This window comes from Nycticebus coucang, chromosome 9 (genome assembly GCF_027406575.1).
Source record: "Nycticebus coucang isolate mNycCou1 chromosome 9, mNycCou1.pri, whole genome shotgun sequence".
Taxonomy (NCBI): domain Eukaryota; kingdom Metazoa; phylum Chordata; class Mammalia; order Primates; family Lorisidae; genus Nycticebus; species Nycticebus coucang.
In genome coordinates this window covers 43,505,120-43,529,415 of record NC_069788.1, presented here as the reverse complement: position 1 = coordinate 43,529,415, position 24,296 = coordinate 43,505,120, and the positions used below count along the sequence as shown (strand labels likewise).

Sequence of the window (24,296 nt, the reverse complement as noted above, 5' to 3'; positions counted from 1 at the left end):
CTCAAAATTTATAAAAAATAAAAACAGAAATAAAGTACAATCAGCATTCTTTGCACTTCAACTGATATGTACACTATTACTCAACCTCAAGAGTGAGAATGATTTTTTTTTTTAGAGACAGTCTCACTTTGTCACCCTCTGTAGAGTGCAGTGACATCACAGCTCACAGCAACCTCTAATTCCTGGGCTTAGGCGATTCTCTTGCCTCAGCCTCCTGAGTAGCTGGGACTACAGGCTCGCACCACACCTGGCTATTTTTTTTGTTGCAGTTTGGCCGGGGCCGGGTTTGAACCCGCCACCCTCGGTATATGGTGCTGGCACCCTGCCCACTGAGCCACAGGCTCCGCCCAAGAATGATTCTTAGTAGATAAAACCTACCCTAATTTAAACAACCTCAACCTCTTAAATACTGATCTAGATCTCTCTTACCTTCTCTCCACCATGAGAGGGACCCACTTCCGATTCTCTTTGGAAGTGTTGCAGACTTTCTCTTTGTTCTTCCTAAATAAAATCTCTTTGTTACCCTGAAAGAAAAAACTGATCTAGTTTTTATGTTTCTGTATCTGTGTAGTACAGTAATAAGTGCTTTAAGGCACTGTATCTAGAACATCTGTGTTGAACCTGTTGGACTTGAATGTAATAGTTCTCTAATCTTAGCACATAAAGATGGGATTAACAGCCAGCACCCCACCCTTTGAGAAGTTCTCAGATGTCTCATCTTGCTTAGAGATAAAATATTCCTCTCTCATTTAAGGTAAATGTAGGAATACTGTCAGTGAACAATATTCTTTTGCGGCCATGTACTAAGTTATACTGTATATTTCTCATGCAAGAATAAAATTTTTTAAAATAGCCGTCAATAAAAGCTGAAAGAATGATTTTTTTTTTTTTTAAGAGGCAGAATCTCACTTTGTCACCCTCGGTAGAGTGCCATGGCGTCACAGCTCACAGCAACATCCGGCTCTTGGGCTTAGGCCATTCTCGTGCCTCAGCCTCCCAAGTAGCTGGGACTACAGGCGCCTGCCACAACACCCGGCTATTTTTTTGTTGCAGTGTGGCCGGGGCTGGGTTTGAACCTGCCACCCTCGGTATATGGGGCCAGCGCCCTACTCACTGAGCCACAGGCACCACCCAGAATAACGTTTTTAAGGAAACTAAATGGCTGGGCAAAGTGGCTTACGCATGTAATCCTAGTACTCTCAGAGGCCAAGACAGGAGGATCACTTGAGGAGTTTGAGACCAACCTGAGCAAAAGCAAGACTCTGTTTCTACCAAAAATAGAAATAATTAGCCAGGTGTTGTGGCCGGAACCTATGATCCCAGCTACTCAGGAAGCTGAGGCAGAAGGATCACTTGAAGTTTGACGTTGCTTGAAGGATCGCAGGAGTTTGAGGTTGCTGTGAGCTAGACTGACACCTCAGCACTCTAGCCTGGGCAAGAGTGAGACTCTGTCTCAAAAAAAAAAAAAAAAAAATAGGCGGTGCCTGTGGCTCAGTGAGTAGGGTGCCAGCCCCATATAATGAGGGTGGTGGGTTTGAACTCGGCCCCGGCCAAACTGCCTGCCAACAAAAATAGCCAGGCATTGTGGTTGGTGCCTGTAGTCCCTGCTACTCAGAAGGCTGAGGCAAGAGAATTGCCCTAGAGCTGGAGGTTGCTGTGAGCTGCGATGTGACAGCACTCTACGGAGGGCAACAAAGTGAAACTCTGTCTCTAAAAAAAACAAAACAAAAAATAAATAAAAATAGAAAAGAAAGAAAACTAATATCTCCATCTTTGCTTTTTTGTTTTCTTTTTCTTGAGAGAACCTAGGAAAAGATATCAAGTAGAAATTAGTATAGAAGTTTTTAGAACAGATGGCAGGTAGTAAAGTTAAAATAGTGTTATTGAAAATGCGGTGCTCTCTACCCCACAAATGAATAGTTGAGCTTTTATCTATCATTGTGGTAATTACTAGGTGGCCTTTTCTTTAAAAACTTTAAATATGTTATCAAGATAAGCTTTTTTTTTTAGGTGTTCTGGACATTGTGTAATTTTTCATTTCTAGGTATCTGGTGACCCATCTCATGGGGGCAGATCTGAACAACATTGTGAAATGTCAGAAGCTTACAGATGACCATGTTCAGTTCCTTATCTACCAAATTCTGCGAGGTCTAAAGGTACAGACAATGTCAGAAATGAATTCTCCCTTTCCCTCCCTTGTAAAAGATTAAGAACAAATAAGCAAACAACTTATGGAAAATTTCAAATACCCACAAAATCACAAATAAAGATCATAGTACAATAAACTACCATGTTCACTTAGTGACCACTATTTCTAGCATATGGCCAATCATGTTTCTTTTGTATTTATATTTCCCAAACCCTGAATTATTTTAAAACAAGCCCAGTCATCATATCATACTACCCATAGATACTTTAGTATGCATATCTAAGAGATAAGGACTCTTCATTATTACATCTAAAAATGAATAATTTCTTCATATAATCTGAAACCTGGTTAGTGTAATATTGAGATTTTTAAAAAATCCTCAAGGAAGGCTTGTAATTAAACCATCTTTGATATTTAGCAGTTTGGAGTCCTTAATGAGCTCTAGAGTGCCAACAAGAAAATAGATTCAAATCTCAAATGAGGGAACTATGGCTATGGAAATTAAAGATATGGTAAATGTACAGAATATTGACAGGTACTTGTTCTGATTTCTAATCCCACTGTAATACTAACAGTTCTTACGATTCTTGAAAATGTGAAACAAATACATATGACAATGGGAGGTTGGAGACAACTTTCATTTAACTGACTTTTTTTCTCTTTTGTAGTACATACATTCAGCTGATATAATTCACAGGGTATGTATCATGATTTTGATGTATTTTGGAGTGGTGGGGGAGTGGAAGAATGGCATTTAGCCAAGATCCTAATCTAGACTTACATTAGCCATTGAAATATTGATTGATTGCCACTTCGTTCTATATTTAGACTGATTAAAGAAGATACATAGTTCCTATTTAAGGCTAATTTCAACTAGATGCTGCCTATAGGATGTAGATTATCTGTTGTGAGTTGGATGAAGTCTAACTTTTATGTCTGGAACCTCTTTACTACCTGTAGGAAGAGAATTTGTCATATATCATAAAGTTGATCCTGTCTTTTCTGTACTTGCTTCGTAGGACCTAAAACCCAGTAATCTAGCTGTGAATGAAGACTGTGAGCTGAAGGTAAAATGAAGAGACAAGTAATGTTTCTTTGCTTCCTCTCAAGATTATATGTTTGACTAACCAGGCAAACTTTTATAAGAAAAAGGTTTATAAACCATGACTTTTTGTCCTAAAATCCATATTGTCCTAGGAATATCAGAGTTTGAAATTTAAATCATTTCTGAGTAGGCTGAAAGTGACACCAGTTTCTTGTTTTCATTTAAAAATATAATTAAATTAGAAAATTAATATATTAATCACAATAAAAAATTGTAGTCCGGCTCAGTACCCGTAACTCAGTGGTTAGGGCGCCGGCCACATGCACGGGGGCTAGTGGGTTTGAACCCGGCCTGAGCCTGCTAAAGAACAGTGACAACAATAACAATAACAAATAGCCAGGTGTTGTGGCGGGTGCCTGTGGTCCCAACTACTTGGGAGGCCGAGGCAAGAGAATCGCTTAAGCCCAAGAGTTTGAGGTTGCTGTGAGCTGTGATGTCACGGCACTCTACCAAGGGTGACATAATGCGACTAAAACTTAAGTCTAAATATTAAATAAGCAGTCCTGAAGTGGTAATTAGTAGATTAAATAATTCTTAAGAGCAAAAATGGCAGAAACCCACTCACTTAAAATAATTCAAACAATGGGCGGCGCCTGTGGCTCAAGAAGTAGGGCGCCGGTCCCATATGCCGGAGGTGGCGGGTTCACACCCAGCCCCGGCCAAAAAAAAAACCACAAAAAAATAAATAAATAAATAAATAAATAAAAGCAGAAGTGTTAAAAAAAAATAATTCAAACAAAAGTGAATTAATTGTCTGTAAAGAGCAAGTAGCTCTGAAACTTCTTTGTTTCATTTAATTCTTTTTACTCAACTTTTAAAAAACATAATGTACACATATTAAAATGCCCCATTTTAAGTGTACATTGTGGCAAATTTATACATCTTTGTAACTACCACATTTATCTATTTAGTCCCCAGCCCTTAACCCCTAATTCTGGCTCCAGGCAGCTTTCAGTCTTCTGACGTTATAGACTAGATTTATCTTTCCTGGAGTTTCACATAAATGGAATCGTACAATGCATGTTTTTTGTGTGTCTGCCTTTTGCTTGGTATAATGTTTTTCATTTGTGTTGTATGTCAATCGTTTCTTCCTTTTTATTGCTTTGTAGTAGTATTTCCTTTTATGAACATACCAGAATTTATTTACCTATCCACCTATTGATGGACATTTGCTTCAGTTCAGGTTTGAGGCTATGTGAAGCTACTGTGAATATTCATGCGCAAACTTTGTGTGGACAAAAGTTTTCATTGCTCTTGATTAACTACCTGTTTATATTCTAAGCATGGACCAGGAATCTTTTCTGAAAGTGCTGTATCATTCTCGTTTTTTATAAAGCAATGGTTTTGTTTGTTTGTTTATATTTTTTGTTTCTTTTTTTTTTTTCCTGCCTGCTTTCTAAGTCAGTTTGTTTCAGTGCCTTATTTCTCTTCTCTCATTTAGATCCTGGACTTTGGACTGGCTCGGCATACAGATGATGAAATGACGGGCTATGTGGCCACTAGGTGGTACAGGGCTCCTGAGATCATGCTGAACTGGATGCATTACAACCAGACAGGTAGGTATTGCTTGCATTGGCTATTTAGGGCCATACTAACACCATGCTGGGTATGTCTGGGATTCTTAAAGTAGACGTGATTGGAGTGCTCCCACTCTGAAGTAGCTTTTCCTCCCTTAATGATCCTTTTAGAACCTACAGATAGAAAATATTTCTCTTACTTAGATGGGAAAGTGGAGTTTCTTTTTTTCCTTCATTTTTTAAAAATTTATTTATTTATTTATTTTTTAGAGACAGAGTCTTATTTTATCACCCTCGGTAGAGTGCTGTAGCATCACAACTCACAGCAACCTCCAGCCCTTGGGCTTAGGCGATTCTCTACTCAGCCTGTGACTGAGTAGCTGGGACTATAGGCACCCACCACAACGCCTGGCTATTTTTTGTTGCAGTTTGGCCGGGGTCTGGTTTGAACCCACCACCCTCAATATATGGGGCAGTCGCCCTACTCACAGAGCCACACGTGCCACTCTGGGAAGTGGAGTTTTTATACACAACTTTCAAACTTCTGTGATTTAGCAATTAGATTTTTATTTATTTAGATTTTCAGCATATTCCTTGAGTACTTCTATCTGTAGACAATAGGTTTATAATCACAGCTCTTTAATACTAATTGGGATAATCCATTATTCTACCAATAAGAAATTTTTGCCCTTATGAACAGCTTATTTTTCTTAATTTAAGTGTGTTTTTACTTATCTATCACAGCCTAAGAATAGATTTTTAGAGGGGGAAAAGGCTTTTATTTATTTCTATAAAAATGAGTATGATTGTTGAGTCTCAGATGACTTTTAAGTATTAATTTGAAAATTTCACCCTTTGTTATGGTTCCATTCGTGGCTAAGTAAAATCATAGTGACATTACATGTACTTTTATTTCTCTTTAATTTTGCCAGTTGATATTTGGTCAGTGGGATGCATAATGGCTGAGCTGTTGACTGGAAGAACATTGTTTCCTGGTACAGACCGTATCCTTTAAAAAGTTTTGGATTCTTATTTCTTATTTGTATTCCAGTATCCGTGAATGTGTACTACCTTTACTTAGGGAAGGCTCTCAGCTACGTAGTCCAGATATGCTTTACAAGTTCTTCCTTCTTGCTGAGTAGCTTCAATTTACTTTTGTGAGTTGGAAAAATTCCCCATAAGTTAAAAAACACTTTAAATCTTTCATCTGTGATCCTTTTGCAGCAAGTCTCTTATTAATCTTCCCACAGCCGTTCTGAGACCCAAGTGTATTCATCATGAGAAGCTCCAGATCCCAATGACAGGTTTAGTCTACTTGTATGAACACTTAATGAGCACAAGATACCCATTTATAAATCAAAGGTATCTTGCTGTTATGTTTGTTTTATGTATTAAAAAGGCTATGTTTGGTCCTTGTAAGGCTATATACCTGCTGACTCTTGGCTGTTTGTTATTTAACAACAAATAGTAAAAGCAAGAAGTGATAAGGTCACCTGTCATGTACTATTTTTTCTAGCGCAACCTTATCCTTGATTGCAGTCAAACCTTAATTTGCTCCCAGACTTACTGTCTAGATTATGGTTTATTGTAGCCCCTTTATTTTAGTCCCTTTCCTTTCTGCCATATGCTTGCTTCATAGTTTAACAATAATGTCATCAAAATGTGGTTTGTTAGAACTCTCATCACTTCCACTTGGGGAACATGTTTAAATGAGAAGGATTGTTAAATTATGTGCCTAGAATTAGTTTGGGGATTTTTGTAGAGTTCAGCTGACTAGCTTTTGAATGGTTTGGTTGGGCTTTAAGATATGCCACAGTTCTCTGTTCTGTCATGCTTAGAGATCTAAAAACTGTTTTAGCCCTTTACCTAAACAAATTTGTTGAATTTATACACCAGAATGTTAGTTCATTTGCTTATAGTTTGGGGTATACTCCTATAGTGACTGTGACGTTCGTGTTCTCTGTCCATGTATTCTGTCTTCTTCTAGAGAGAATGTACTTTCCTTGTGAACTGAAAAACCTCTCTCAGGTAAAGCTGTTTATTTCTCTCTGAATATTGCTGGATTGATACAGAATTCATTCTCCCTATATTAACTCATTTTATTACTCCCTACCCCTGGATTCTAAGTTAGTTTAATAACTAGTGTTTCTTCTTTATCCTTTGTTTCATTCACTCTATACAGTAGAACCTCTGTAAGTTGAACACCTACGAGACTGTAACCAACTAGTCAACATACAGTGGTGGTCAGCATAAGCAACTAGGCCTGCTGTACTGATATGTACATATGTTTCATGTCTGGTCTATGAAAATTAGGTCAATTTAAGGAGGTGGTCAATGGTTTCTTAGAAATTTGGTATATATTTTGTCCAACTTCAGAGAATTAGGGAAAATTCATGTTTCTTCCTTTCTTCAGGTACATATCCCAGAGTCGCATCTTAGATTTTTTTTTTAGACAGAGTCTTACAATGTCACCCTAAGTAAAGTACTGTGGCGTCACAGCTCACAGCAACCTCAAACTCTTGGGCTTAAGGGATTCTCTTGCCTCAGCCTCCCAAGTAGCTGGGACAACAGGCGCCTGCCACAATGCCTGGCTATTTTTTTGTTATAGTTGTTTAGCTGGCCCAGGCTGGGTTCAAACCCACCACCCTCGGTGTATGTGGCTGGCACTGTTACCACTGTGCTACGGGCGCTGAGCACAGTGGTAACAGTGCTTGATTTTGATTTTTCATCTTTGATTTTTCCTTTGGAATAAATGCTATCCTGATGCTATTCTCTGTTCCTCCTTCCCTTCCTCTTTTGATATCTGTATTTCCAGCTATCATTCAGTCAGTCACAGACACTCACATCTCCATAGATGCACAAAGTGGCAGAGAAAGACAGTATAGCATACTGGTTAAGAGCACATTCTCTGGAATCAGACTTCTGAGATTTAGATGTTAGTTCTTTTACTTCCAGGTATATAACTTTGAGCAAGTTTTCTTTCTTTTTCCCTTCCCTCCACCTCTCCACTCCTTCCCTTTCTCCTTTCCTTTCCCCTTTCCCTCTCCCTCTTTCTTTTCCTTTTTTCCTTTCCTTTTCTTCCCTCTCCTCCCCTTTCCTCCCCTCTCCTCCCTTTTCCCCTTTCCATCAGACAGGACCTCATTGTATTGCCCAGGCTGGAGTGCAATGGTCTCATCTTAGCTCGCTGTAACTTTGAACTCTTGGCCTTAAGTGATCCTCTAGCCTCAGCCTCCTGAGTAGCTAGAACTACAGGTATGCACTACCACACCTAGTTAATTTTTTCTTTCTTTCTTTTTTTTTTTTTTTTGTAAAAATAGGGTCTTACTCTTACACGGGCTGGTCTTGAACTCCTGGCCTCAAGTGGTCCTCCCATCTCAGCTTCCCGGAGTGCTAGGATTATAGCTGTGAGCCATTGCACCTAGCTAAGCAAGTTTTCTATCATCTGTGTCTCAGTTTCTTAACAATGACATGCTGATAATAGTATGTACCTCACAAAATTATTGTGAGAATTCAGTGAGATAATTTTTGAAAATTACGGAGGCTGAATGAAGCCTCCCAGTAAACGTCAGCTTCATCTTTAGTAATGGCCTTTGGGAAACAGTTTCCCACTTCACCCTTCCCCTTTATTGTCCACCTATGAATCATTAATGGTTATTATTATCATTTTAAATTCTGTGACAGGTAATAAAGGATAGATCTCCTTGGAAGGCTAGGATAGAAAGTTTTCGAAGCAATGTGGGCCTTGTGTCCTTAAAGTTCTATCTCACAGACATCTTGATGGCATGACCCTTTCAGAATGCTAACTTTCAGGCTATAGGAAATCTTCCTTTTATGCCTACCTCTTTTTATTCCATGAACTTTAGATAAACAACCCAGCATTTAAACTTCTTAATAGGAGATTCATTTTTTAATACACAAGAATTCATCTCAAAATTTTGATTTTAATAATTCATCGTTTTCTGTTTGAGTTTTTTAAGAAAAGATTTTCTCCTGATGACTCAAGCCCAAGAGTTTGAGGTTGCTGTGAGCTATGATGCCACGGTACTATACCCAGGGTGACAGAGTGAGACTCTGTCTCAAAATAAAAATAAAAGAGGCTTGGTGCCCGTAGCACAGTGGTTATGGTGCCAGCCGCATACACTGAGGCTGGCGGGTTTGAACCTGGCCCAGGCCAGCTAAACAACAATGACAACTGCAGCAAAAAAATAACCAGGCATTGTGGCAGGCACCTATAGTCACAGGTGCTTGGGAGGCTGAGGCAAGAGAATCGCTTAAGCTCAAGAGTTAGAGGTTGCTGTGAGCTATGCTGCCACAGCACTCTACCGAGGGTGACATGAGACTGTATCAAAAAGAAAAAGATACTCTCCTAGTTTCTAAAAATCAAATGTAAAAGATTTATATTTGTAAAATACTTAACCTGCCTCTTGTCACTTGCTATCTCTATAGATAGAGCTTTGAATGCCTGGCACTAAGAGGGAAGTGTTCTCCATTATTTTTTTCTTGCCTGAACTATACAGTCACTATGTTCATAGTAGTTTGTAACCTCATTGTGTGGCAGGATTTTTGAGGGAAGCTTTTAAAAACTAGATACCTAAGCATCACTCCCAAAGACCCAACTTCATTGGGGTGGGGCCAAGGACAGGCTTTGGTATATTTTTAAGTCTCCATGTGATTCTGATGTACAGCCAGTGTTAAATACAGTCAGAGTTTAACCAAGCTGAATTTTAGTTTTAACCTTGACTTATCATGAATGTTATTTAGTTAATAGTCTTTTCTCATTTCTTTAACAGTAACAATGAGACCAGAAAGTTAAGAATTAGAAAGCGTAGCATCTAGTCAAATCCCCTCTTTTATTGATGAGGAAATCAAGACCCAGAGAAGATAGATCCAAAACTGTCACTTAGGCCACAACCAATATTCTGTTTTCTACTATTCCTCTGATTTCTAGAATTTTTCTTTTCAAAACCTTTGTAGAATGTGTTTGGTCCCATACCTCTTCCTTTGGGCTGAAAGGCGTGCACTACTGTTCATTTGTACCTAAAAGAGTATTCTTTATCTGAATTAATCATTTTGCATTTGGAATTGGTGGTTTTAGCTTCTAAGTAATGACTTATCTACTAGAACATTTTACAGATTTTTTTTTCATTTTGTAGATTTTTAAATCTGTGCTGTCCAGTATGATGGTTGGTAGCCACCAGCCACATACGTATATCAAGCACTTGAACTGTGGCTAGCATAACCTATAAACTGAATTGAAAAACATTTTTGTGGTAGAATGTATATAACATAAAATTTACCGTTTTAACTTTTTTATTGTAAAATATACATAAAATTTACCATCTTCATTTAATATGCATTCCAATGGCATTAATTATGTTCACAGTGTTATATAATCATCACCACAGATAGAAACTCTCAGCCTATTAAATAATAACTTCCCATTCTTCTCTCCTCCAATAACCTGTTCTTTCTGTCTTTGTGAATTTGCCTATTCTAGATATTTCATGTAAGTGGAATCATGCTGTATTTGTCCCTTGTTTTCAAGGTTCATCCATTGTGGCATGTATTAGAACTTCGTTCTTTTTATGGTTGAATACTATCCCATTATATGTTTATACCACATTTTGTTTATCCGTTTATCTATTGTTGGGCAGTTGAGTTGTTTCCCCCTTTTGGCTGTTGTGGAGGCTGGTCTCAAACTCCGGAGCTCAGCAATCAATCTGCCTAAGCCTCCTAGAATGCTAGGATTACAGGCGTGAGCCACCATGCCCTGCTTTGTTTAGCTTCTTCAAGAGATACCAAACTGTTTTCCATAGTGGATGCACCATTTTACATGCCTACCAGTGACGTATGAAGGTTCCCATTTCTCTACATCTTTGTCAACACTTGTTATTTTCTTTTCTTTTTATTATTAAAGCCATCCTAGTAGGCATGAAGTAGTATTTCATAGTGGTTTTGATTTGCGTTTGTCATGACTAATGATGTTGAGCATCTTAATGGAGTTGTCTATCATTTTGTTTTTGAGTGGTAGGCGTTCTTTATGTATCCTAGATAGCAGATTCTCATAAGGTATATGATTTGCAAGTATTTTAATGTGTTCTGTCGGTTTTCTTTTCTTTATAATATACTCTTATACACAAACATGTTTAATTTTGATGAAGTTCCGATTTATCTGTTTTTTTTCTTTTGTTTCTCATGCTTTTGGTATCATAACTAAGAATATATTGCTGAATTAAGGTCATGAAGATTTACCCTATGTTTTCTGAGAGTTTTATGAGTCCTGAGAGTTAAAGACTATTTAACTCTTAAACTTAGATTTTTTTTTTTTTTTTGCTGTTTTTGGCCGGGGCTGGGTTTGAACCCGCCACCTCCGGTATATGGAGCCGGCACCCCACTCCCTTGAGCCACAGGAACCACCCTTAAACTTAGATTTTTGAGCCATTTAAAATTAATATATATGAGGTAAGGTAAGGTTCCAACTTCATGCTTTTGCATGTGGAAATGAATCTGTCCCAGCACCATTAGTTGAAGAGACTATTCTTTCCTCCATTAAATGGACTTGACACCCTAGTATTTCTCCTTTGTTTTTTCTTTTGGTTTTTTTGAGACAGAGTCTCACTCTGTTGAGCAGGCAAGAGTGTTGACACTATGGTGTCAGCCTAGCTCATAGCAACATCAAATTTCTGGATTCAAGCTATCCTCCTGCCTCAGCCTCCTCAGTAGCTGTGACTACAGGTGCTTGCCACAACAGCTGGCTCATTTTTCCATTTTTAGTAAAGATGAGGTCTAGCTCTTGCTCAAGCTGGCCTCAAACTCCTGAGTTCAAAGCATCCTCCTGCTTTGGCCTTCCAGAGTGCTAGCTCCTTTGTTAATTATTTCATCTACCTTCAATCTGTTTCTTAGAAATCTGGTATATATAATTAGCAATAGATGTATGTGTTTAATTCTGGACTCTCAATTCTATTCTGTGGGTTTATACATCTGTCCTTATGGCCCTACCACACTGTTTTGATTACTGTAGCTTTATAGTAAGTTGAGAAGTATGAGTCTTTAAATTTTCCTCTTCTCTTTCAAGATTGTTTTGGCTATTCCCTTGTAATTCCACATGAATTTGATGATTGGCCTTTCCACTTCTGAAAAAAAGGCTGTTGGAATTTTGGTAGGGCTTATATATCATGTCTTTAGATCACTTTGAATAATATTGACATCTTAATAATACCAAGTCACCCTTTCTATGAACACAAGATACAAGATCTCTTTCCGTTTGATTAGGTTTTCAATTTCTTTTAGCAGTGTTTTATAGTTTTCAATTGTCAAGTCCTTCACCTCCTTGGTTAAATTTATTCCTGGGTTTTTTATTCTTATAGCCTCTGTTGTAAATGAAATTGCTTTTTTTTATCCTTTTGGTGTGTTCTTTGTTTGTAAATACATACACAATTAATTTTTGTTTGTTGATCTTGCACCCTGCAAATTTGTTCATTTATTAGAACAGTGGTTCTCAACCTTCCTAATGCTGCAACCTTTTAATACAGTTCCTGTGGGTCATGACCCACAGGTTGAGAACTGCTGCTCTAGAAGCTTTTTATAGATTCTTGGGGATTTCCTATATATAGGATCATGTCATCTGCAAATACAATTTTATTTCTTCCTTTCCAATTTAGATGTTCTTATTTCTTTCTCTTGCCTAATGGTTCTGTTCAGAACTTCCAGTGCAATGCTGAATAGCAGCTATGAAAGTGGACATCCTTGTCTCTTCCTGTCTTTGAAGGAAAGCTTTCAGTCTCATTCCACTGAGTATGATGTTAGTTTTTTGGCTTTTCATACATGTTCTTTATTGTATTGAGGAGGTTCCCTTCCATTCAGTTTTCTGATATTTTCATCTAAATTTAAAATTTCATTAAAATTTTATTTAGATTACTACCTTTTTTTTTTTCTCTATTGCCCAGGCTGGAGTGCAGGGGCTTTATCATAGCTCACTGCAATCTCTAGCTTCAGGGTTCAAATGATCCTTCCACCTCAGCCTCTTGAGTAGCCAGGACTACAGACAGGCATGAGCCACCACACCATGCCCTTAGATTACATTTAAACTTAATTACATGTGGCTAGTGGTATTGGATTAGATTGTACATTTTTAGATCTCTACAAGTTGTCTTCCTGTTTTACCTTTTTCTCAGGCTTGGTGATTAGTCTCCTTCTTGATTCTTTTCCTATTGGTTGTTAATAATCCCTGGTGTCCTTTAAAGAGTTAAGATATGCTGATTTAATAGTATTGCTATTTTTCTTAAAGAATGAAGCCCTCCCTTATAAGTCTAGTTGGCTATGTATATCAAGTGGACACAGCTGACATGTTAGAAGGGGAAAAGGACACAGAATGTCTCTTCAGGTATAGTGCTGGCTTATTTAAAATACTATAGATTTTGAAATGAGCGAGCCAGTTAGAAAATGTTAACTGCCGTTGCTTAACCTCCTGAAGCTTAAAGAAGAGAGAAAGTGAGTTTTATAGCCCTGTTATATGTCAGTTACTATTTTGTCTTAGCTTTCTATTCTTGTCTTTTCCTGTGTAATTGAAGACATTTCCTTCATATGTAAAACCTCTTACACCTTTTTTTTTTTTTTTTTTTTTTTTTTTTTTGAGACAGAGTCTCACTTCGTTGCCCTGGGTAGAATGCTGTGGCATCACAGCTCACAGCAACCTCAAACTCTTGGGCTTAAGCGATTCTCTTACCTTAGCCTCCCAAGTAGCTGGGACTACAGGTGCCCGCCACAACACCTGGCTATTTTTTGGTTGTAGTTGTTGTCATTGTTGTTTGGCAGGCTCAGGCTGGATTTGAACCCCCTAGCTCTGGTGTATGTGGCTGGCACCCTAGCTGCTGAGCTACAGGTGCCGAGCCTCACCTTTCATTTTAATACAAGTGGTATTGTGGTATTCTTAAGATATTAGCTAGAGGTTGATGGGGATCTTTTTCAAACATGTTATGACTTATGTTCAGACATACTACAAGACAAAAAATAATATAATGATTACCTATGTACATACCACCCAGATTGTGACATAAAACTGCCAATAGAGCTAAAGCTTCTGGAAGACTTTTTCTTGTCACATCTACCCTTCACTTTTAGTCATTGGTACAAATATTCATTCCCATTTTTAAAAAGCAATTCCACTCTAGACTCTAAAAGTAGGTACCCTAAATAAATGCTGAAGAAGAAAAATACTTGATTAGATTATTTGCCCTTTTCTTCTATGGCTTGACTCTCAACTTATAGTTAAGTCATCTTCTTAGAAAAAGTAGAATTCTAAGATTTATCCACAAACTGAGGGAACCTTAAGAAATTTTCTTTGTGCAACAGTAAAAATGACTATGTTGACAATCTGGAAGAGAAGAAAGTAGGCCAAGTCCCATTCTCATTCATCCTATCACAGAAGGATTTTCTATTCTCCCAAAGATCAGTGTTCTGCTTTGCCTGTGTGTGGATTTATTTCATTGAAAACTGCTGTTCATAAGCAGGTAGGTACTACAACTGGTCTTTTTATTCATCTTCAACGCTTTAGACCATGCAGGTTTTCTAGGAGTCGGCTAGTGCACTTATAAGTGACTAGAATATCCCTCTTTTACTTTCCTTTTAATTATCCCATTATCCTTGGGTTTTTGTTTTTGTTTTTTTTTCTCCTTACCTATTCAATCTGACTACATTTTGCTTCTGGTAAAGATGACTTGCTCTAAAGAGTAATTTTAGTCTTCAGCCGTCCTTTATTTGTTTTAGAACATTGCTGGAAACTTATGATTTAAATTTTGACATTATGATCATTACAGTTAAAACATATTTTAAACTAATAGTAAAAATGTCTTCTACCTGAGGAGATAAAAAGGTTATTTTGAACTTATTATGAAGGATGCTAGTAGCTATAGAAATTACTGATTGTCATGATGTTGTAATTTTTTCTTTACTCTGCTTATCTAGCTACTTGAAGCTCCTTCTGGTGTTAACTCCAGGACAAGTAGTTGGGGTCTTAAAGGGGCTAGTGCTATTGAAGGGTTGCTTCAGTATTTCAATGGGTTTGCTAGCTTTTGGAGAACCTGTGGTGATTTGCATACTTTGATTTGCATACTTTGAGGTATAAATAAGTTACTGAAAAAAGGTAGGGAATTAATTTAGACTCAAGATACCCAGGAAGACTTCATGGCAGAGTTCTTGTTTGAGCAGGACTTTGAAGGACAAATAGGAAGAGAATAGGCTTGTTAGGAGGAGAGAAGGAAGGTATTGCTGTTCATGACTTGCATAAATAAGAACGTGGAAGTTCCTGGAATATTTGGTGTGAGCTGAAGCATTGTGCATTAGTAATAATAATTTGAAGCAGAGTCAGAAAATAAACTTGACGCCAAATTTGGCAGGCTATGAATGTGAAATTGGGGGTTAGGGCTTGATTCTTTAGGCCTGAGATTATTTGATATGGGCCCAAGGGGAGAAAGACGTGGAGTCTTCCAGCTCGTTGATGTCATAAGCCACTATGACTAGTGAGAGCTGCATGTTCTTTAGATAGGTATGATGACTCCGCAGTTCAGAGTCGTCTTTGAGTATAAAATTTAACTCTCATTTTAAGTAATTAGAAAAAAAGTCTCTGGCGGTTCCTGTGGCTCAGTGAGTAGGGCGCCGGCCCCATATGCCGAGGGTGGCGGGTTCAAACCCAGCCCCGGCCAAACTGCAACAACAACAACAAAATAGCCGGGCGTTGTGGCGGGCGCCTGTAGTCCCAGCTACTCGGGAGGCTGAGGCAAGAGAATCGCGTAAGCCCAAGAGTTGGAGGTTGCTGTGAGCCGTGTGACACCACGGCACTCTACCCGAGGGTGGTACCGTGAGACTCTGTCTCTACAAAAAAAAAAAAGAAAAAAGAAAAAAAGTCTCTTGAATGAGAGTACCAATCTCAGCTTTATTTCAGAGATTAGTTTTGATGCATGTATTGTAAAACCACCTATTTGAGAATTGAAGTAGTCTAGTTTTTCTTATATATGATATGCTTTATTTTGTGGTAACTACACAGTTAAATATGATTCTGAAGAGGGTGGGTGTGAGGGAAGTAAATTTTTATTTATTTATTTATTTATTTTGAGACAGTCTCACTTGTCGCCCTCAGTACAGTGCCTTGGTGTCACACCTCACAGCAACCTCAAACTCTTGGGCTCAAGCAATTCAGGTAGCAGGAACTATAGGCGCCCACCACAAGGCCCAGCTATTTTTAGAGATGGGAGTCTCACTCATGCTCAGGCTAGTCTCAAATCTGTGAGCTCAGGCAATCCACTTACCTCAGCCTCCCAGAGTGCTAGAATTACAAGCATGAGCCACCAGGCCCTGTAGGAACTAAATTTTTGTTTACTTTATTTTTCTTTTCTTTTTTTTTTTAAGACAGAGTCTCACTTTGTCACCCCTTATAGACTGTCTTAGAGCTCACAGCAACCTCTCAGACTCAAGCAATTCTCTTGCCTCAGCCTCCCAAGTAACAGAGACTACAGGCACCTGCCACAACACCCAGCTTTTTAGAGACGGGGTCTCACTTTTGCTCAGGCTGGTCTCAAACTCCTGAGCTCAGATAATCTGCCCACCTGCGCCTGGCCCAGAACTAAATTTTTTAAAATTTGAATCATTTTAAGTGATCGAAGAAGACTTTTATGATTGCTATTATAATATAATTAATATGGTTATTTTAGAGAAAAATAGTATCCATCCTACTCCCACTTTTGCTCTGTCCCCTTAAACATGTTTTTTTTTCTTTGTTAATACCTTAAACTAAGAAACCAGTATCAAAATTTTAACTTTTAGAACACAGATTTTTGCCATTTGTAGAGGACAAAATTCCTTGTTATTCTTAATTTAGAAATAACTTAAGTGAGTGGACTTGGTAATCTAATTTATCTTTGTTTTGTGTAGAATACAAATTGTTTGAGTCTAGGGTGGGATTCAGCACAGCTTTTCTTAAAAGGCCAACTATTAAATATTTTAGGCCTTAGGAATTATGGTTTCTATGTAACTCTATGTAACTCTGCTTGTTGTAGTGTAAAAGCAAGGATAGATAGTACACAAATGAATGGGCAGTGCTGTAATAAAACCATTTTTAAAATAGGTAGTGGCTGGGATTTGCTGACTCCTGTCTAGAATATTCTTTCATTTAAGCCAGTTTCATATCTGAAAAAAAAGTGACTAGATGCCAATCATATTACTGCATAAGTAATTCCTGTAATTAGGCTACTGTGCCTTGCAGAGGGCATTATTTTTAAGTTATACTGTATTGCCTTTATATATTTAATTATGCACAGAAATCTTTTCTCTTCATCCTACTCTACCCTTTCCTCAAATATTTCAAGGGCCATATGCCAGATATTAGGCTAAGCACTGGAGATAAGTGTTGAACAGGCAGAATGGCCCCTGCCCTCCTAGAGATACAGATCAGTAGAGGTGACGGACAGTAAGCAAATTCTAGATTGTGATAAGCACTGCGATGCTATCAAGCTTGATCCTGAGAGAAAGAACAGGGAGTGGGGTGTTAATTTGTGTAGAGTGTTGGGGAAGACCTCTCCTAGGAGGTAAAGTTGAAGTTGAGACTTGAAGTATTATAGTAAAAAACCTGACAGGGGTCAGACATGACAGGTGTCAGAAGACAGTCATCCTTCCTTACTCCCCTCCCCAAGTGTCAGTATAATGGATAAACTATTCGAATTCTCATAGACAAAATTATAAACTGTTTTAGAACATTTTCTCTCTTTCTATCTCTCTCTTTTTTTTGAGACAGAGTCTTACTATGTCACCCTCAGTAGAGTGCTGTGATGTCACAGCTCACAGCAAACTCCAACTCTTGGGCTTACATGATTACCAAGTAGCTGGGACTACAGGTGCCCACCACAATGCCCGGCTATTTTTTTTTTATTGTTGCAGTTGTTTAGGTGGCCCGGGCCGGGTTCAAACTCGCCACCTTCGGTATATGTGGCTGGCGCTGTAACCACTATGCTAAGGGCACCGAGCCTTTTTTCTCTCTTTTTAACTTCCTTTTTAGGTTAAGACCAAAAGCAATTAGAACAAATGGAAATTTTTGTCTTCTGATTAATAGACATACATACATCTGAGTATATATTGAAGTGTTGGCTACTAGAATAAAGGTTTGGACATTGTGGTCTGTTATTTAGAGTCTTTAGGATGTGTGAAGTTTGTTAAGCATTCTATATCCATTTTGCATTTGTAAGGTTGAAACTTCCTATGTTTTTCTTTATTACAGCTTTCCTGAAAGAACATGCAGTGGCAGAGTGCCCTCTGCTGGCCAACTCTTGCTCCCTGTTCTCTGCCTCCAACGACTAGTATGAGAAAGGTTTTCTAGAGGACACACTTAGGCTTTGGGATCTTAGCAGATCTCCCACTGTCATATCACAAGTTCTTTAGGTCAAGCCATAGGGAAATACTCACAAACAGACATGTACATCCCTAGTTACTAAGCTCTGCTGTTTTTTTCTTCTTTGTGGCCCTCTGACTACCAGTGCTTTTTGCTTGATTGGCTCCTCATGCTTAGATGGCAGGTAAGGAGGTATAGACTGAGTACCTGGACTGAATGAAGCTTTTGTGTTTTCGTCTGTTGTCTGGCAGCTAAGTACCCAGCTAAAGTTGTTTCACTATACTGATATGTGACAGGTGCACAAAATAAACATAAATCGGAGATGTGTGTGGAAGCATTTTGAATCTTTGTACAGGAGGAGCATATCCTACTTGAAAAGGCCATCTTCTGGAAGCCTTGACCTAGATGGATGGATTCATCATGTTAGCTAGGTTTGGGATTTCTAATTTTTGTTCTTGGGATATTTGGTTTGTTTTTGTTTTGTTTGTTATTATTTGTTTTCCACTTTTATTTTGTCCCAACATTTTCCTTTATGGTCCATCATTAGATATTGATCAGTTGAAGCTCATTTTAAGACTCGTTGGAACCCCAGGGGCTGAGCTTTTGAAGAAAATCTCCTCAGAGTCTGTGAGTTGATACTTTGATTGTAATTATCTGCCCTGCTGGGAGCTTCTGCCACTTGCCTTCTATCAGTCTGTATTTTGACCCGTGTGTGTTTGTAAGCATGCATGCCCTTTGTGTGCTGACTTCCATGGTGAGACTTGAGAGTGTGTGTGTGTGTGCCCGTGCGTGAATGCCCATGTGCCTGCTTGCATGTGTGAGTGTTTTGCTTTCTCTTTATCTGGGGACTTAGATCACGGGATCCTCTGTTGGGCAGTAGAATCCCAGTAAAACAATAAGATTTGAAATTCAAATTCATTCCAAGAGATTAAGAGAAATTGTGTCTCCATTCTCAAGCCCGGATTTCATCTTTAGAGTTTCACGTGAACTTAAGAACTCTTTTCACTTTTTATAGTATTTGTTCTCAGAGCATGAGCTTCACCATTTAATAATCTAACTTCACTGAAGGAATGAAATGGGCATTGTCTGCATGCTATTACCCTTTTCCAGAGGTTACTCGTTATTGTTTAAGAACAGACAAGTCACATATCCTATGTAAGGTATCTGTTCCCAACAGAGGTACCTTTCTACCCCATCCCCACACTACTCAGAGGAAACACCTTCACTCCTGATACCTCAGAACCATAGGAGTGAGGTTATAAATTCTTCCCTTAGCCTTCCTTTATAAGTTGAATAACTTGAGAAAAGACTTTGGAGCTAATGCTTTCCTGCAGGGATTTAGACAGAAGCCTTGAAAATGTGACTCTGGCTTTCTTTGACTATGATTTCCTGCTGTTGGTGATTTTTTTGAGCCAGAGGCATGAGAGAAGCCATGAAAGCCTGGCTTTTCCACCTTTTCTCCTCTATCTGGCACTAGGCAGTTGGGTAAAAGGAAAAAAGACCATGGAGCCAAGCTCCAGTTGTGTGTTCCTGGATTCTCCTCCCAACATTACTGACCAAAGGGACCTTTGCCCAATTGGGAGGAATGCTTGGTAGTTGGAGGCAGGCATGAGCAGGTGAGTTTGAGCTGTTTGTCATCTTCTGACAAAATAAATACCATCATCTGATATATATATATATATAGGGTGTCCATAAAGTTCGTGTGCATTTTAAAATAGCCGACTATTTTAAAGGCACGAACTTTATAGGCACCCTGTGAATGGTGCATTTCTTTAAAGGCCAGTTACCATGAAGCCCAGTATATTGCTGGATTTCCACTCCAAGGGACCTAAAATGGTATGCTGGTCCTATTTCATGTTATTTCATTTACTTAAGATAAGGAAAAGCACAGAAAGACAGAGCTAAGAATAGATCTCAGATGCTCTGGTAAGATGATCTAAAACTGTAATCTAATGTGATTACACATTGTTTTGAAAGTCATTGTCAGGGCAGCACCTGTGGCTCAGTGAGTAGGGCACCAGCCCCATATACCGAGGGTGGCGGGTTCGAACCTGGCCCCGGCTAAATTGCAACAAAAAAATAGCCAGGCATTGTGGCAGGCTCCTGTAGTCCCAGCTACTTGGGAGGCTGACGCAAGAGAATCACCTAAGCCCAAGAGTTTGAGGTTGCTGTGAGCTGTGACGCCACAGCACTTTACCGAGGGCAACAAAGTGAGTCTCTGACTCTAAAAAAAAAAAAAAAAGGTAATTGTCAAAATTACTGACTACAGTGTCAAGTTGAAGAAGCATTTTCTTTTACTTTATGATATGAAGAAGCTGGATTAGAAGCTGAACCAAAAAACGTATCAGATGATAGTTAAAAAGGACAGTACTTTTTTAAAAATGCATTTGCTTAGAAAGATTGGCTAATAAGAGGACATTGGAGGCAGTGGGAGGGCTGGGAAGAAGCTCAGTTAATTAATGAATAGTGCTAATGAGACCCAGGTAGGAAATCCCTTTCCTTTCTGGGAATGACTGCTAGCAACTCCTTTTCAGTCCCCTCTTCTATTCCCAACCAGCTGACCTATAGAAAACATGCTATTAGTCACAGAGATTGTAACAGACAGAGTGAAACAATAATTCTGGGCTGGGTGCTATGGCTCATGCCTGTAATCCTAATACTTTCAGAACCATAGGCAGGAAGATTGCTTGAGGACAGGAGTTTGAGATCAGCCTGGGCAATAGTGAGACCTCATCTCTACAAAAAATGAATAAGAATTAGCTGGGTGCGGTGGCCCATGCCAGGGTGTGGTGATCCCTGCTGATAAGGATCTGCCCCAAAAGAAATGTCCCGCCCAGGAAGGAATGAGTGCTGGACTCTGATTCCTTCTGTTCATGTCTCGGAATAATTTCTCATTTTCGGTCCTTAACACCCACTACTTGGGAAGCCAAGGCAAGGAGGATAACATGAGCCCAGGAGTTGGAGGTTGCAGTGAACTGTGATGATTGTCATTGTACTGTAGCCTGTCTCAAAATAAAAAAAGAAAGAAAGAAAGAAACAACACTGTGTGTACATCATACATTTCAACAGCTCTACTGTAACATTGGGCACAATGAAATTGAGTACCAGAATACAGAACTTAAATAATATTGGTTTTGAGTGTAGGAATAAGAAAGGATTTTTTTCCTACATAATTGTGGTGAGTAGACAAAAGTAGTTTAAACATTCTAAAAGGTAAATAAGCTTGATTTGATGTTAGTGACACCTGTTTATCTTAAAAGCACATGGTGTATGAAGTACAGAATGGAAAAGTGACAAAGACACAGGTGAGTAAAATTATTCTTTAAAAAGTGAAAAAGAAAAGGTATTAGGGAAGGAAAGTAGTAAACAGAAAGCCAACAGCTATTTTCATTACTTCTGAAGAGCACTGTGGTGCCCGCCCCACTTAGAAAGAAATTCACTCAATAAGTAATAGGATGTTCTAAGTAAGAGAAGGCAGTAATGAATGGAGAACATGCTAGGATTGCATAGGAAAGAGGATAAATGGATCATGATGGAGGCCTAATGATAGTGAATTTATTTGGTTTATATCACAGTACCTATGGTAGCAATTAGTAAAAGTACAAAAAAATCATATTAAGAAAACAGAAGCCTAGTTCATTCTCACTTCTTTTTTCTAGAAATAACCATCTTCCTAACCTCTTGACAGGAAGGCCATATTTGACTAAAGGAGACAGAAAAATAAAATGTACTGCCCAGGTTATTATTCACAGAATTTAAGGCAGATGGGACAGGATTTTTAACATTTTTAAACCCAACTGGTATTCTGCCCTTTGCTGGTTGACTTTGTAATCCCTTTTTGTTACTTCTTTTGGTATGCAAAGTACCATTTTACATGTTAAAGGTAAATGTTAACATGTTAAAGGTAAATCTTAACTCTGTTGTCATATTATTAAAAGAACTTTATATGACCTCTTCGATTTGCTGGCCTCTATCTCTGGCTTAGGGAGCATGAAAGGCGGGGAGGAACTGGTTGCCCCAGCCTCTTACCCCAGGGCCAACCTTTAACATGCATTAAATAGATTACTGCTAAGTAATCTGACTACTAGGGAGTTCAGTTCAGAGAATTCTTCAGAGAAGTCACAAAGAAGTGAAATTACTTGGCCATGGTGCTCATTGAAAATGATGTTTCTACTGAAAGAAGGAATTGATTGATAGTTAAAAAGAAGAGACTAGAAAAGGTAATTACTGAATTATGTTGAGGATTTTAAGAAGGCTACCACTTCTGCTTTTCTTAGGAACACATGATAGACTGATAGTTCTCATATTTTAGAAAAGGGGGAATTTTGTTAACATTGAACAGTTAAAAGAGAAATTTGGATTACAACATCCATTTGTGCTTGTACATTTGGAAAACCTTGGAGTTTTGACCTTGTCTGGTAATGGCAGTATTTTGAAAACTTCCTTCTAGCTGTTTGTTAAGTGAATTTAGTCTCTTGTTAAAGGGAGTTGTAGAGAAATCGTTGTGGCAGGCCATAATAATACTGTCAGTGGCCTGTAACTTCTGCGTTGCCTTTGCCATTAGCCTCTAACTCTCTCCCTGTGTCTCCTTTCTTCATTTACCAGTTTGTGTTTGTACCAAGTATTTTAAATGTACCACTACTAATGTCTTTGAAATTTAGCATTGCTTATCCACCCACAGGCATGGTGTCTTAATTTGGAGGGGTGGTACCTTAGAGAAGCCGGGCCACAAAAGTTTAGTCTCTTCTCTGAATGGATATGTTGGATATGTTATTTTGTTTAAAGTTGAGTCAGAATTTTTAAATCATCTGTATTTACCCCATGGGCAAACAGATTTTGGCCATCAGTACCAAAATAGTTCTCTGGCTGGCATCCTGAATCAAGGGGTGGTCTATTTCCAGGGAACTTTAAATATTTAATGTTAAAGATCATGCTACAACCAAAGAAAATCAACTTGTCTTAACCCGCATAGACAGTCAGTGGCTACATGCCTAATAATTCATGCCAATTACAGAAGTATACTTTAACATACAGGCTTGGGGCTCTTGGGTGGGTGGGGAGAAGGTTTTTAGTTTTGGCGTGAATTTTGTTGACCTTTTTAAAAATTCAACTTGAAAGTTATTTTTTTCACTGTATGTTTAATAACGCCCTTGACTAGGCATCTAAGATATTAACCAGCTTCAGCAGATTATGCGTCTGACGGGGACACCCCCTGCTTATCTCATTAACAGGATGCCAAGCCATGAGGTGAGAACAAACAGACTGTGCAGGGATGTCTAATTCAGAAAGTCCCAGTCTCATTTTATTGCTACCGTATACCTGACAACAGTTTTTAATATCACTGAATGCTTGCCTGTGCCTTGAGGGCTACTGAGGCAATAACTGCCTGTGTTCTGTTGCAAGATCGGGGATAAAATGTCATCCAGTCCTGTGAGATCGAGAATACTATAATTTATAGGTTTGTAAACACAAAATGATGTTACTTTTATATTTGGTTCTGTGAATTTAACGTTCATGTGGCTGCCTCTTTCTTTCTAGGAACTACGCCTGTAGCTAGGGTAGTCTGCCCTCTGATGACCTTGGTCAGAGATGTAGTTACCTCAAGTCCATTTCTTTTTTCTTTTTTTTTTTTTTTGAGACAGAATTTCATTTTGTCGCCCTCAGAGTACCATGGTGTCGTAGCTCACAGCAACCTCAAACTCTTGGGCTTAAGCAATTCTTTTGCCACAGGCTCCCACCACACACTCAGCTACTTTTAGAGACGAAGTCTCACTCTGGCTCAGGCTGGTCTTGAACCCATGAGCTCAGGCAATCCACCTGCCTCGGCCTCCTAAGTGCTAGGGATTATAGGCGTGAGCCACCATGCCCAGCCCCAAAAGAGGATTCTTCATTTAAAAAAAAAGCTATAAAATATCCAGCTATAGTTTTTCAAGTACTATGTTTAGAGTAAAATAAATATGACCACTTGGCTAGATTAACTCTTGTGTTATTATTCTGAGGTGATTAGGGCTCTTCTTTCTAAGGTATCCTTAATTATTTGGGGGACCAGGTTGGCCCTTCTTAGCAGCTTTGTTTCTGGTTCAGCTATATTCAGGTATTCTTTTTATTTATCTTTACTAAAAGTGGGGTGACCATTCTATGGATGAAGCA

The 24,296-nt window shown here is 38.6% G+C and overlaps 1 protein-coding gene across 2 annotated transcripts in view; it reads left to right on the top strand.

Annotated features, from left to right (window-relative positions):
* Positions 1-24,296, top strand: part of MAPK14 (mitogen-activated protein kinase 14) — a 98,401-nt gene that overhangs the window by 62,188 nt on the left and 11,917 nt on the right. The window contains exons 4-9 of one of the 2 annotated variants that reach the window (XM_053603810.1): positions 2,045-2,156; positions 2,818-2,847; positions 3,169-3,216; positions 4,696-4,810; positions 5,704-5,775; positions 23,314-23,393. In XM_053603810.1, the coding sequence (XP_053459785.1) occupies positions 2,045-2,156; positions 2,818-2,847; positions 3,169-3,216; positions 4,696-4,810; positions 5,704-5,775; positions 23,314-23,393 (457 nt within the window). Of the gene's footprint in view, positions 1-2,044; positions 2,157-2,817; positions 2,848-3,168; positions 3,217-4,695; positions 4,811-5,703; positions 5,776-18,693; positions 18,774-23,313; positions 23,394-24,296 lie in introns of both variants that reach the window. The other variant, XM_053603809.1, reaches the window with a different exon arrangement.